General features: G+C 43.1%; 2 protein-coding genes across 3 annotated transcripts in view; one reads left to right on the top strand and one right to left on the bottom strand.

The window, feature by feature from the left end:
• LOC138960354 (uncharacterized) overlaps nt 1-13391 on the top strand; it is a 15715-nt gene extending 2324 nt beyond the window's left edge. Inside the window, exons 3-4 of the mRNA XM_070332238.1 lie at nt 10419-10526; nt 10966-13391. Coding sequence (XP_070188339.1) covers nt 10419-10526; nt 10966-11258 — 401 coding nt within the window. The 3' untranslated portion in view covers nt 11259-13391. The remainder of the gene's footprint in view (nt 1-10418; nt 10527-10965) is intronic.
• LOC138960360 (uncharacterized) overlaps nt 1-15000 on the bottom strand; it is a 112553-nt gene that overhangs the window by 18228 nt on the left and 79325 nt on the right. The window lies entirely within an intron of this gene.

Here is a 15000-nt window from a genome sequence, read left to right as displayed (position 1 = left end):
TATTGTAGCACCTTGTTGTGACCCGTTTTGTGGAGCGTTAATATTTTTACGTGAGATTCACGTGCTCCTTGTTCAGTTGTTGTGACCTGGTTTTGGTCGGAGCGTCACAAACTGCGTCGTTTAGTCTTAGAACACCGTGAGATTCACGTGCTATTTTCCGTGTTTTGATTTTGAGGTGAGCCCTGCGAATCTGCGTTGCAAGTTTTAGAATACGTGTGACTCACGTGTTTTTAGCTTTGTGATGTCAGCTAGTTCCTTGATGTTCTTTCTGTTAAATATACCGTTTTAAGTTTTGAGCATGCACGGAGTGCGTGATCGGTTACTGATTGGTTGTAAAATAGTAGTTTCACCCGATTCTGTCTTAGGAATGTTGTTGGTTGGTCAATCCGGTGACCTTTGACTTTTGAATAACTATTCCATGTTAGGTTTTTGTTTCCATAAATACCGCTGCTTGACTCCTGTCTCGTCAGTCGATCTGAGGGTTTTAGGAAGCGTTTGGTTTTGATGTAAACGTATGAAGGTTATCAAGTGAACCAACGGAGTGTTTCTTATGTTTTAACGTCAACGTAATGTTCTTGGAGACAGTTGTTTCTCAAGTGTGAATCGTTTTGTGCCCTTCGTTTGTGAGGCAACACGTTTTGGTACTGCTGGTCAACCCACACAGCGCATAAGGTAATTTTGTTGTTACTTGTTTGTGTTGTGTTTTGGTCGCCATTTTGTAATGACTTTGTGAGTTGTTTATGTATAACGTGAGTTGAAAGTCTGACTTGTTGTAGTGTTTCTTTATTGTGTGTTCAACTGTTCTAGTGTTGTGAACGTACAGCAATGTTTTGTAGACGCTAGAAAGTCGCTAATGTTTATAATGATAACTTGTGTTTTCTGTGGTTAACGAAGTTCGAAGTGAAACGTTTTCTCCGACTTTTTCAGCCTTACGTTAAAAGAATTTAGGTAAAAGAAGCTTGCGGTCTGTGGTGATCGTTTGTAAACGGGCTTATTTCTTGTAACGTTATTGAGGGAAAGTGGATGAGTAAATATCTTGTTTGTGACTTTGATTAACGCAGGAACGTTGTCGTTAGACTTTTTTGGTATGACAGTTTGCTTTGTATTCCTGGCCTGATGAGTCAACGTTTTGTATTTTTCTGAAAGTAGCCATTTTGGTTTTAAACGTATGTATGCTAAGTTTCTTGAGTATTCTTAGTGCTTATGGTATTGTTGAACGTACGGAACGTAATTCTTTATTGTTGTTGAACGTATGGAACGTAATTCTTTATTGTTGTTGAAGGACTAACCAACGAGTGTTTGGTATTTGTAACTTTCTTGTCTGTTTGTCTTCGCCTGTCTTGTGATTGTTTATTTTTCTTGTATTTACTTCTCGTGTCTTGTTAATGCATTTGATACTTTTGCCATGTCTAATAATTTGTTTTCTTTTCTCTTTTTCTTTCTGTCCATAAGTTTTTTACCGCAATACGTAGTATCGCAATACGTAGTATCTCATTACGTAGTACTGTAACTATATATGCATTACTGATACCTTAGTGTCAGATGTAAAATAATAAACCAGTACTTTTGCGCGTTATCGCTTGTAACCTGTGTTTGTCATTTCGTATGAACAATATGTAGTACCAGCCTCGCTCACGAAGGCGCGCACAGTAAAAAACTTAGCTTGCTGTCGCCCAGTAAAAAACTTTAGTTGCTGTCGTCCAGTAAACAATCTTAGCTGCTGATGCCTAGTACAGAACTTTAGCTGAAGTCCAGCCAAGTGAATGTAAAGAACTTTTGTTATTGACGCTCAATGAACGTAAACGTAGCTGTTGATAACCAGCAAAAGACTTTATTGTTACTTGTCACTGTGTTAGTGAACCATAGTTTGACATAGATCAACTTGTCGGTTAGAGATCTTCCTACTCCGTATCCGGCGCATTTTTTGTGACTTTTGTGTATTATCCCAAACGACCCTCGGATCGACTCATTTTACTTTATAACCAGATAAACCTTATGTAGGTTTTTAGTGCTTTTGAATAAGCGGACATTGTAATGGAGGAGATTCCAGCAGATAAACCATTGGAAGCTTCAGGTTATGACATTAACGGCGATGAAGATGAACTTTCTCAAAGGCCTAGGCGTGACATTAAGCCTACTGAACAAGGTAGAGACTACCAGATTGAGATCAAAACTAGAAACTTTGTAAGACAACGAATATTCTTGGAACGAGCAATCGATGAGATAGTAACAGAGCTTAAACAAGAAACTCCTAATAAAGAGTCAGTAACCAGTCAAAAAAAGGTTATTTTGAGCATGTACAAGGATCTTGGTGACATTGAGAAAGTTCTTTGTATGATTGGTAGCGGTGAAATCGTTCAGGACAGCTGGGAGGATGTTCAAAGGGCAGTTCAGAACATTATGTTTTACATTGATCAAGCTCTTGTCAGACAAACGACTAGTGTGCAGGTGGCTAAGGAGCCTACTTCCAGGCATAGCAGTGTTACACCTAGCGTTGGGTCATCCACCCACAAGTCAGCCAGTGGTAAGACTGCCAGCCATAAAGCAGCTAGCATTACGTCAGCCATCCACAAGTCAGCTAGCCACAAGTCAGGTAGCAGGAGATCAGGTAGCCAAGTTGCTTCTCGCGCCGAGTCTCTCCGCTCTAAAAGTGTTAGCTCTGAAGGCACTAAATTGGCTCTTAAATTAGAGGCTGCATCCCTGGCCATAAAAGTGGAAGGTGACGCAATAAAGGAAGCTCAGTTTAGTGAACTGGATCTCTTACAACAACAATATGCTGAGAGAACAGCAGCTAGGCAGACTGAGGAAGCTGAGAGAACTGCAGCTAGGCAGACTGAGGAAGCTGAGAGAACTGCAGCTAGGCAGACTGAGGAAGCTGAGAGAAATGCAGCTAGGCTGATCGAAGAAACTGCTAGGCAGGCTAAGGAAGCTGAGAGAACAGCAGCTAGGCAGGCCGAAGAAGCAGCTAGGCAGGCTAAGGAAGCTAAGAGAACAGCAGCTAGGCAGGCCGAAGAAGCAGCTAGGCAGGCTAAGGAAGCTGAGAGAATAGCAGCTAGGCAGGCCGAAGACGCAGCTGAAGCAGCTCTTGAACAGATTAAACAGAAGAAGGCTTTGAGACAAATTCAGTCCACCGAATTGAAAATTAGCTTAAGAGAACAACAAGCTATGTTACAAGTATTGGAACAAGGTGAATCCGTTCAGCAGGATCTCCCTGATCTACCGTCAGTTGATTTGGTGAACACTAGGTTCCACCCTCGTCCTTTCGTTCCCTTGTACAGTCTTGTAGCCCCTCCTCTAAACAATGAACAAACAGCGATAGGAATAGGGACAGGTGCTGCCGTCATTGCTGACCAAAGGACACACCAGCCAGCCATGGACTTCACGTCTGTTCCTGTCTGCCAAGCCGCCAGCACCCGTGACATCTCTACTGTCAACGCTGCTGTCACTAACTTCATCGCAGGAACCACAACGACTGAGCCACGACAGCACGCGTTACCTGTCGTGGACCTCGTCGTTGGAGTCAGCGCCTCTACAAGCGCCGCTACTACCAACAACGCCACCTACGAGGCGTACGGACCTCAACGTAGAGAGGATGTCAACGCCCCCCATCACGCCGGAACGAGCGCTCCTTTCGTCCGTCAGGAGCCCTTCACACCCAACTACACGACGGCTGCAACTACATCCTCCATGCGGCCTACAGCGCTGCTGACCACACTGCAGCACCCTCTCGGTGCATACACTGGTCAGCCGCCTCTGCACAACGTTGGACACTCAACGACAAGCGTCACAGGCCCTCGCCCGCCTGATCTCGACCACACAGGTTGGTCCTATCACCTACCAGAGACAAGGGAAGGTGATGAGACGCAAGAACGACACACCTACTTCCCAGAAGAACGTCACCAACGCATGGACCACAGACGTTTTCAAGTTACCCCACCCTGTTTCCCCTATGATACCCACCTACATCCCAAACCAGAGCCTTTCGTGCCCACATTCCTGGACCCACATCAGACCACCCCCAAAGTTATCTGGGGAAACGAAAACGCAAGGCCCCCTGCGTACATGAACTTTGACAAGGAATGTCACGCAGATCGTCCATTTGCCTCCTACCCCCCGTCTGCGTACTACCAACGTCCACTTGCTACTCCTGCCAAGCAGGACACTCCTATGGACTCTCTCGCCAAAACCCTATCAGACGCTCTGATGATCAACCGTTTGCCGATGCAGGAGCCGTGCATTTTTGTTGGTGACCCTCTCCAATATCCAATTTGGAGGTCGTCGTTTTCGTTCCTCATCGAGAGACAAAACATAACCAGCAGTGAGAAGTTATTGTATCTGCAACGGTACATCGGAGGTCAAGCAAAGGAGGCCGTGACCGGCTTCTTTCTGCTGAGAGAAGGTGATGCCTACGAGAGAGCCATGGAAGTGCTGGAAAATCGGTTCGGCAACTCATACGTCGTTTCGCAAGCTTTCCGGACCAAGCTGGACGAATGGACCCCAATCAAAAGCAAAGATCCCAAGGGACTCAGAAGTCTGGCCGATTTCTTGCAGCAATGTTCCGTTGCTGCCCAGGAAGTTGGTGGACTGAGCATCCTGGATGATGCCCAGTACTTACGGAAGATCGTCGGAAAGCTCCCAGACTGGATGAGTCACAGATGGTCTAGAACAGTTGCTCGAACTAAGGTTGAAAAGAAGAGGTATCCTCTGTTCAATGAACTCGTGTCGTTCATTACACTCGAAGCAGACATTTCTAACGACCCTGTTTTCGGCTTGACAAGTGCATCGGGGACACCAAGAAAGTTCACAACGAACCTGTCAACCCTGACAGAGGATGTCACCGCATGTCTGCACTGTCAACTTCCGGACCATGACGCTGGAACATGTAAGGAACTCATAGAGAAGCCCCTGGTTGAGATACGAGATTTTCTGTTCAAGAACCGTATCTGTTACGGATGTCTCAGAAGCAAGGATCACCAGAGCCGTCAATGTAAGCAGAAACAGACGTGCAAGAAGTGCAAGAAGGCTCATCCCACTTGTCTTCACGATGACAATTTCAAATATCAGAACAGTATGAGTGAAAACAAAGGGGCGAGTGAACACAAGAACAATTACCGTACCTCTGCTGCTGACGTTCAAGAGCCACTGTCATCGTCGACCCCTACGGTGTCTGCTCTTAAGGCCAGCGAGGAAAACAGCATCGGTTTCACGTCTATGATCGTTCCCGTTCTCGTTTCCAGTGACTCTAACCCCAACGTAGAAGTGCTGACGTACGCACTACTGGACACTATGTCCAACGCCACTTTTGTAGTGCAGTCAGTGGCTGAAGAAGTTAAAGCCAAATCGCAGCCGACTACACTCAGGGTCTCCACACTGACTGAGGACAATGCTGTGGTCTCCGGCAGGAAGTACTCTGGATTGCGTGTCCGCTCTCCTACCTCCAGTGAGTTTGTCAGGCTCCCTTCTGCCATCTCACGACCTTATCTGACCGTTGACCCCACTCATATCCCCACCTCAGAGACTGTCAAAGCTTACCCACATCTCCAACACCTGTCTCCTAAACTGCCCCCCTTGTACCCTGACTGCGAAGCAGGCCTCCTCATTGGCTACGACTGCGCTGAAGCCCTCATGCCCCTAAACGTTGTCCAAGGACTGCCATTCGCAGTAGAGACTAAGTTAGGTTGGAGCATCGTCGGCAAGGCACCGCATTCCGTCGCCTTTGATGGCATAGCCTCGTCCATGCGCGTCATCGTCAAGCCAGGATCGAGGGAAGAAGAACGGGTAGCTCACGTCTACAAGGTACAGGTGGACGAAGTCTCGTGTACTGACCCATTACATGTTATGGAAAGAGACTTTGCAAGTGACTCAGGATCCATGTCCCAGGACGATGTAAAGTTTGCGAAGATCGTGAAGGAAAACGTGAAGATCAACGAAGCTGGTCACTACGAGATCCCCTTACCATTTCGACCAGAGAAACCGTCCCTCCCCGACAACAGAAGTGCCGCAGTCAAGCATCTGAAGGGCCTGAAACGCCAGAAAAAACGAGGGTACCGTGATGACTGCGTCAAGGTCATGACATTAATCTTGTACGGGCTGATCGTGACGTGTTTTGCCTCTAGGGCAATCCACATTGAAACCCTGGATGACATGTCAAGTGATTCCTTCATCAACGCCCTACGCATTGTTGTCTTGCATGACCAGAACTTGTGCAGATCAGAGTGGTGCATGGCTCGTGTAGTCGAAGTGATGCCGGGATCTGATGGACTGGTCAGACGAGTGAAAGTGCATGTTGGAACAAAGGCTCTAGACAATCACGGCCGTCCCACTGGTGATAGTCGCATATTAGAGCGACCTATTCACAAAATGACCGTGTTAGTTGATCGTGAAAATCACGAAGACAAAGCTGTGTAAGCGAACTGAAAGAACATTGAACTTTGGAGTGTTTTTCCAATTTGACAGTTGTAGATTGTTGCAGTTTGTTTTTATACCAGATGATGTAACGGACATTTATGTTTTAAGTGGTGCGTTTTCTTTATGCCGTCGAGTAAATGACCAGTGGCATTTAGTTGAAACGAGATGTGTTGAAACATTGAAAATGATTGAACCGTAATAGTGCTGTGTAAATGTTTTGCAACACAATGGTTTTGAGTTGTAAATTTGAAATGTCTAAATCTGCGTTATTCTTCTTTTGATATAAGGAATGTGTTTGTACAAAGGTTTTTTGAAGTAAATTATATTAATATAATTTCCGGTGGGAGTGTGCATGCCGATGTGGCATGCAGTCACCTACTTTTGTTGTAATTACGTTTGCTCAAGCCATTGCACGATGTAAAAAGAAGTAAACCGTGTTTTTATTGTAGCACCTTGTTGTGACCCGTTTTGTGGAGCGTTAATATTTTTACGTGAGATTCACGTGCTCCTTGTTCAGTTGTTGTGACCTGGTTTTGGTCGGAGCGTCACAAACTGCGTCGTTTAGTCTTAGAACACCGTGAGATTCACGTGCTATTTTCCGTGTTTTGATTTTGAGGTGAGCCCTGCGAATCTGCGTTGCAAGTTTTAGAATACGTGTGACTCACGTGTTTTTAGCTTTGTGATGTCAGCTAGTTCCTTGATGTTCTTTCTGTTAAATATACCGTTTTAAGTTTTGAGCATGCACGGAGTGCGTGATCGGTTACTGATTGGTTGTAAAATAGTAGTTTCACCCGATTCTGTCTTAGGAATGTTGTTGGTTGGTCAATCCGGTGACCTTTGACTTTTGAATAACTATTCCATGTTAGGTTTTTGTTTCCATAAATACCGCTGCTTGACTCCTGTCTCGTCAGTCGATCTGAGGGTTTTAGGAAGCGTTTGGTTTTGATGTAAACGTATGAAGGTTATCAAGTGAACCAACGGAGTGTTTCTTATGTTTTAACGTCAACGTAATGTTCTTGGAGACAGTTGTTTCTCAAGTGTGAATCGTTTTGTGCCCTTCGTTTGTGAGGCAACACGTTTTGGTACTGCTGGTCAACCCACACAGCGCATAAGGTAATTTTGTTGTTACTTGTTTGTGTTGTGTTTTGGTCGCCATTTTGTAATGACTTTGTGAGTTGTTTATGTATAACGTGAGTTGAAAGTCTGACTTGTTGTAGTGTTTCTTTATTGTGTGTTCAACTGTTCTAGTGTTGTGAACGTACAGCAATGTTTTGTAGACGCTAGAAAGTCGCTAATGTTTATAATGATAACTTGTGTTTTCTGTGGTTAACGAAGTTCGAAGTGAAACGTTTTCTCCGACTTTTTCAGCCTTACGTTAAAAGAATTTAGGTAAAAGAAGCTTGCGGTCTGTGGTGATCGTTTGTAAACGGGCTTATTTCTTGTAACGTTATTGAGGGAAAGTGGATGAGTAAATATCTTGTTTGTGACTTTGATTAACGCAGGAACGTTGTCGTTAGACTTTTTTGGTATGACTGTTTGCTTTGTATTCCTGGCCTGATGAGTCAACGTTTTGTATTTTTCTGAAAGTAGCCATTTTGGTTTTAAACGTATGTATGCTAAGTTTCTTGAGTATTCTTAGTGCTTATGGTATTGTTGAACGTACGGAACGTAATTCTTTATTGTTGTTGAACGTATGGAACGTAATTCTTTATTGTTGTTGAAGGACTAACCAACGAGTGTTTGGTATTTGTAACTTTCTTGTCTGTTTGTCTTCGCCTGTCTTGTGATTGTTTATTTTTCTTGTATTTACTTCTCGTGTCTTGTTAATGCATTTGATACTTTTGCCATGTCTAATAATTTGTTTTCTTTTCTCTTTTTCTTTCTGTCCATAAGTTTTTTACCGCAATACGTAGTATCGCAATACGTAGTATCTCATTACGTAGTACTGTAACTATATATGCATTACTGATACCTTAGTGTCAGATGTAAAATAATAAACCAGTACTTTTGCGCGTTATCGCTTGTAACCTGTGTTTGTCATTTCGTATGAACAATATGTAGTACCAGCCTCGCTCACGAAGGCGCGCACATTGCCGTTGTAAGCAATACCCGTTCTTCAATTAACGTAAAACTAAGGCCGGTATGCTTGATGGGGGGGGGGGGGGGGTATAATTTGAAAATGTTCGGCAGGTCGAATACAAATACCCTCCGACCAACACGTCTCAACCTCAGGCTTATTTAACTTGAGGAGAAAAAATCCCAGGCTTTCATATGAATGACAGTCACCTTATAGATTACCCTCTGATCCCAGAACACAGCCTGGCATGTCGTACTGGCGTCAACTCGACCAGGTTGAAGTAAGTAGATAGCATTTCAACCAGCAATATACTCCTCGCCACAATGATAAACGCGCCTTTGATTTGACTGAGATGTCCCTCAATCAATCAATCAATGAGTCTTATATCGCGCATATTCCGTGGGTACAGTTCTAGGTGCTCTGCAGTGATGCCGTGTGAGAATTTTATACGGCCAGTAGATTGCAGCCATTTTGGCGCATATTTACCTTTCGCGGCCTATTATTCCAAGTCACACGGGTATAGGTAGACAATTATTAACTGTGCCTAAGCAATTTTGCCAGGAAAGACCCTTTTGTCAATCGTGGGATCTTTAACGTGCACACCCAATGTAGTGTACACGGGCCGGGGGAGGTTCGGACACCGAAGAGAGTCTGCACACAAAGTTGACTCTGTGAAATAAATTTCCGCCGAACCTGGGATCGAACTCACGCTGACAGCAGCCAACTGAATACAAATCCAGCGCGCTACCAACTGAGCTATATCCCCCCCATGGTGTATGACATCGACCTGTCATCGCGTTAGTCATTCGCTGCGGTTTTTGCGGTTAACCAGCCGTCTCCGTTGTAGACATGTGTGAACTGTAGGCCTACAAGTAGGTAGCGTGGCATCTTACGTGGCTTGAAAAATAACTTTCAAATACAACAATACACAGGAAGTAGTGGGTGCGGCAGCTAGTATACATCAAATCAGAGTATCTCGTTTCAAAGAGAAGCGGTCCAGATAGCGAGGACAGGCAGTCACGGTAAAAGGGGAAGAAGAGATTTTGGTGTGAAGCGCGGGTGTATCTAAAGTACCTCCCTTCCTTTCTATCATCCCTGTACCCGGGCTTGTATGCTACAAAAGATCAAGTTACTGAAATGTTATTTCCATGAATGCATGAGTAAGGTGTTAGGTTAGGGTAGGCTATTTTGAGTTGTGTGGTGTTGTATTGTTGTTTGTTATGTAATGTGTTGTTATGGGGTTTGAGTTGTCTTTTATGATGTTTCCGTTGTGTTAGGTTAGGTTAGGTTAGGTTGGGCTATGTTTGAGTAAGAGATTATTTGGTCAGGTCCTATCTACCCTACAACGAAGGGAAGGAGTACCAACCAATCTTTACCACTCGCCTATATAGAAAAGCGCAAATAAATCTTTAGTTCATTTTCAGTTTTACAGATTGGAAAATATTGTTGCACGCAATAACCACCAACCCCCACCCACCCCCCTCTCTCTCTCTGGCGTTCATCGACGATGATTCCTTGTTGCTACTTCGCAGTGCATTCCATTCTTCCATTATAAATGAAGATAGTTGTACTTTAATACGGGGTTTCCTTGTTTCAGATAAAGGTCTAGGCTGGCGTTACATTACCCTCATCATCCTGTGCCCTCTGTTTCAGATAAAGGTCTAGGCTGGCGTTACATTACCCTCATCATCCTGTGCCCTCTGTTTCAGATCAAGGTCTAGGCTGGCGTTACATTACCCTCATCATCCTGTGCCCTCTGTTTCAGATCAAGGTCTAGGCTGGCGTTACATTACCCTCATCATCCTGTGCCCTCTGTTTCAGATAAAGGTCTAGGCTGGCGTTACATTACCCTCATCATCCTGTGCCCTCTGTTTCAGATAAAGGTCTAGGCTGGCGTTACATTACCCTCATCATCCTGTGCCCTCTGTTTCAGATAAAGGTCTAGGCTGGCGTTACATTACCCTCATCATCCTGTGCCCTCTGTTCTTTCTATGGGGCAGCGTGGCAACGTGGATGCTGACCAAAGACAAAGTGCGCAAAGGTATGCTGCAAAATACACAGTGACACGTGCAGCACATAAAAGTAATGTGCACGTTCATCAGCCGAACTGAACAGTATTTTCCCTTGTTCCTAAGTGTACTGATTCATTGGCCAGCCTGAAAAAGTTGTGACGTTTTCAGCGTCTTATCTATTAGACTAAAAGACAATATACTTCCTTGTTTTTGTGTAAGTTAGTTAAAATGGTTCGGGGACAAGAGTGAGATGGGTGGGGGGGGGGGTGGGGCGGGTGAGGTAGATGGATAGAGAGAGGGAAGGAGCAGGCTTAGCTGGGTGTCTAAATTACAATTTATTTTTACCCATCTACATTGTTTAGCTGTCGGCGACTTTGGGCATCCTTTAACTTGTTAAAATGTTACTTTACCTTTATACTTAAATGTTTTACTGATTTGCCTTTAAGCTGTAGTGTTTTATTCCTGCAGCTCCAGCCTGCCGACGTAGCCCTAAAGCACACGAACCCGCAGAACTGACCGCATCGCTTCAAACTGGCGATCCTCTTGGCATTGACACGCCTGCCCCAGTCGACGAGGAAGGGTACGGAACTGGAAACAGCGGTAGCTCTACCCCCCTCCTTGTCCGGCCTTCTATCCCTGTCCCTGACCCTGAGGGCGAGTCCTCTGACGTCCGTCCACCCTATGTGGTCAGTGGAAATGGACAGAGCGTGCACTGCAACCCCACCACCGACGATAACGGGCCTCCACAAATTGCCCTTTAAATTGTTTATAAAATAGCTAAAATTCTTCAGCTTCAGGGGGGCTTTGCCCTCCAGACCCCCCCAACGGGACTCTGGACCCCAGGTTGTAACACCCCCCCCCCCCCCCCCCGGCTTAACAGCTCCGCCCCTGTAATTTCTGTTCCTGAGACAATGATTGTATGTATTGGTGTTCCCCTCTTGAGTCTTGTGCTTCAATGTTGCGGTGACTTTGGATGAGCCAACATATTAGCCGAACATTTTCCAAGATGTCCTAAAGCTTTCTGACAGTTTCGGCCAAATGTCCCAACATTAAAATGTCTAGCAACACCCCTGCAAATCCTGCGGCCAATCTGTAACACTTAACAGTAGGTTACCACAGCATGTGTTTGCAGTAGGCCTACCTGTTCCATTAATCACTTCTTCTTTTTTTACCAAGCGTACAGCATTATTTCATGCTTATCCCTTGTCGACAACACATTTGTTCCTCTCGAAGTGGACCTTACAATTATAGGAAATGTACAGTAATTTTCACCGACAAATCTGAGGGCGACTTCAGTTTTTGTGCCGAATGTATTGTTTAATTATATTGGGGTTTTTACAAAAAATGTTATCCCATTTATTCCAATATTCTTTCTTTCTAATAAAAAATATAAGAATAGTTTAAACTCAATGACATTTTCAAAACGTTGAGTAGTAATGCTGTGCCATAATGATCTGATAAATGTTATGTCAATCAAACGAAAGAAACATATTTCACAACGCGAGAATGCAATCATAATTGCAACTAACAATTAAGTACATAATATATACCCTTATGCAAAACCTATTGGTTTCATGTGGTGTCATGAAATACCGAGTCATCGATTGCCGAGTCATCGATTGAACATGCAGTCAACCAGGTTGTTCCGATTCAGTCCTGTAGAAGTGGATTGCACTTGGTGCTACATGTACCGTGCAACATGTCATGATTTTATGCGGTTCATTGAAAGCTGAGTATGCACACTGTCAAGTTTGTTATTTCCAGGATTTTTTCTACTTTCGTAGTACTTTTACTGATGTAAATGGTAGTGTTTGTTTGTCCTATGGTTTTTTTTATCCTCCTTCTCTCTTGTGCATCTGAAGAAAGGTTGTGACACCCTTGCCCTGATCTATGTACAAAGTAAAACCAATTTAAATCTATTCTTTTGGTTTCTCTGATCTCTTGAGTGCATACTTCACAAAGCTGATTGTAAGATAGCGTAGACAACATTTCTGACAGAAAATGAATAACATTAGTTTCTAAAACTTGTGAGAGAGATGATTGTTCACTATGACTTGGTTTGTTTTCAATAGATATATATATATATGTAAAGGAATGTGCTGTGTGAGCAGATCTTTTGCTGGTCATTTGACATTAGTTATTATCCCGCATTTATCATAATTATTGTCAGTGCCTGCCACTGTCGTATCTCTGTATGCCTGTTACAATGATTCAGTTCATTTCAGATTTCAAGAATAATGGGCTTCAATCATTCCAGATAGTATTGACCGCGTGTGTGAGTGATTGCTTTAAGACTGAGCGGAAATCATTCCTGATGGCATTGGCTGCACGTAGAATTACAACAACATATCATATATATATGTTTTTTTGAATCAGGAACCGACAAGGAATAAGATGAAATTGTTTTTAAATCGATTTCGGAAATTTTATTTTGATCATAATGTTTATATTTTTAATTTTCAGAGCTTGTTTTTAATCCGAATATAACATATTTATACGTTTTTGGAATCAGAAAATAATGAAGAATAAGATGAACGTAATTTTGGATCGTTTTATAAAAAAATAATTTTAATTACAATTTTCAGATTTTTAATGACCAAAGTCATTAATTAATTTTTCAGCCACCAAGCTGAAATGCAATACCAAAGTCTGGCCTTTGTCGAAAATTGCTTTACAAAAATGTCAATCCATTTGATTGAAAAATGAGGGTGTGACAGTGACGCCTCAACTTTTACAAAAAGCCGGATATGACGTCATCAAAGACATTGATCGAAAAAATGAAAAAAGTGTCTGGAGATATCATACCCAGGAACTCTCATGTAAAATTTCATAAAGATCGGTCCAGTAGTTTACTCTGAATCGCTCTACACACACACACACACACACACACACACACAGACAGACACACAAACACACACACACACACACAAATACAGACACACACACACACACACACACACACACACACCACGACCCTCGTCTCGATTCCCCCTGAGGGGAGGGGGGTGGGGGGGAATCTGAAACGAGGGGAAAGTAGGTCAAGTTATAAGTCTTGCGATGTAAGGTGTCACAAAGCGGGCAGTCGCTCAGTGTTATCGTTATGTGGTGTGTGTGGTTTTTACATTTAGTCAAGTTTTGACTAAATGTTTTAACGTAGAGGGGGGAATCGAGACGAGGTTCATGGTGTATGTGTGTGTGTGTGTGTGTATGTATAGAGCGATTCAGAGAAAACTACTGGACCGATCTTCATGAAACTTGACGTGAGAGATCCTGAGTATGGTATCTCCAGACGTTTTTATATTTAGTCAAGTTTTGACTAAATATTTTAACATCGAGGGGGAATCGAAACGAGGGTCGTGGTGTATGTGCGTGTGTGTGTGCGTGTGTGTGTGTGTCTGTGTGTGTGTGTGTGTGTGTAGAGCGATTCAGACTAAACTACTGGACCGATCTTTATGAAATTTGACATGAGAGTTCCTGGGTATGAAATCCCCGAACGTTTTTTTCATTTTTTTGATAAATGTCTTTGATGACGTCATATCCGGCTTTTCGTGAAAGTTGAGGCGGCACTGTCACGCCCTCATTTTTCAACCAAATTGGTTGAAATTTTGGTCAAGTACTCTTCGACGAAGCCCGGGGTTCGGTATTGCATTTCAGCTTGGTGGCTTAAAAATTAATTAATGACTTTGGTCATTAAAAATCGGAAAATTGTAAAAAAAAAATAAAAATTTATAAAACGATCCAAATTTACGTTTATCTTATTCTCCATCATTTGCTGATTCCAAAAACATATAAATATGTTATATTCGGATTAAAAACAAGCTCTGAAAATTAAATATATAAACATTATTATCAAATTTTTTTTTTCGAAATCAATTTAAAAACACTTTCATCTTATTCCTTGTCGGTTCCTGATTCCAAAAATATATAGATATGATATGTTTGGATTAAAAACACGCTCAGAAAGTTAAAACGAAGAGAGGTACAGAAAAGCGTGCTATCCTTCTCAGCGCAACGAATACCCCGCTCTTCTTGTCAATTCCACGTGCACTGCCTTTGCCACGGGCGGTGGAGTGACGATGCTACGAGTATACGGTCTTGCTGCGTTGCGTTGCGTTCAGTTTCATTCTGTGAGTTCGACAGCTACTTGACTAAATATTGTATTTTCGCCTTACGCGACTTGTTTTATATTTAGTCAAGTTTTGACTAAATATTTTAACATCGAGGGGGAATCGAAACGAGGGTATGGTGTATGTGTGTCTGTGTGTGTGTGTGTGTAGAGCGATTCAGACTAAACTACTGGACCGATCTTTATGAAATTTGACATGAGAGTTCCTGGGTATGAAATCCCCGAACGTTTTTTTCATTTTTTTGATAAATGTCTTTGATGACGTCATATCCGGCTTTTCGTGAAAGTTGAGGCAGCACTGTCACGCCCTCATTTTTCAACCAAATTGGTTGAAATTTTCGTCAAGTACTCTTCGACGAAGCCCGGGGTTCGGTATT

This window comes from Littorina saxatilis, linkage group LG2, assembly GCF_037325665.1.
Source record: "Littorina saxatilis isolate snail1 linkage group LG2, US_GU_Lsax_2.0, whole genome shotgun sequence".
In the NCBI taxonomy this organism is placed as follows: Eukaryota; Metazoa; Mollusca; class Gastropoda; order Littorinimorpha; family Littorinidae; genus Littorina; species Littorina saxatilis.
The sequence above is the reverse complement of the archived record's forward strand: the minus strand, read 5'-3'. Positions and strand labels throughout refer to the sequence as shown.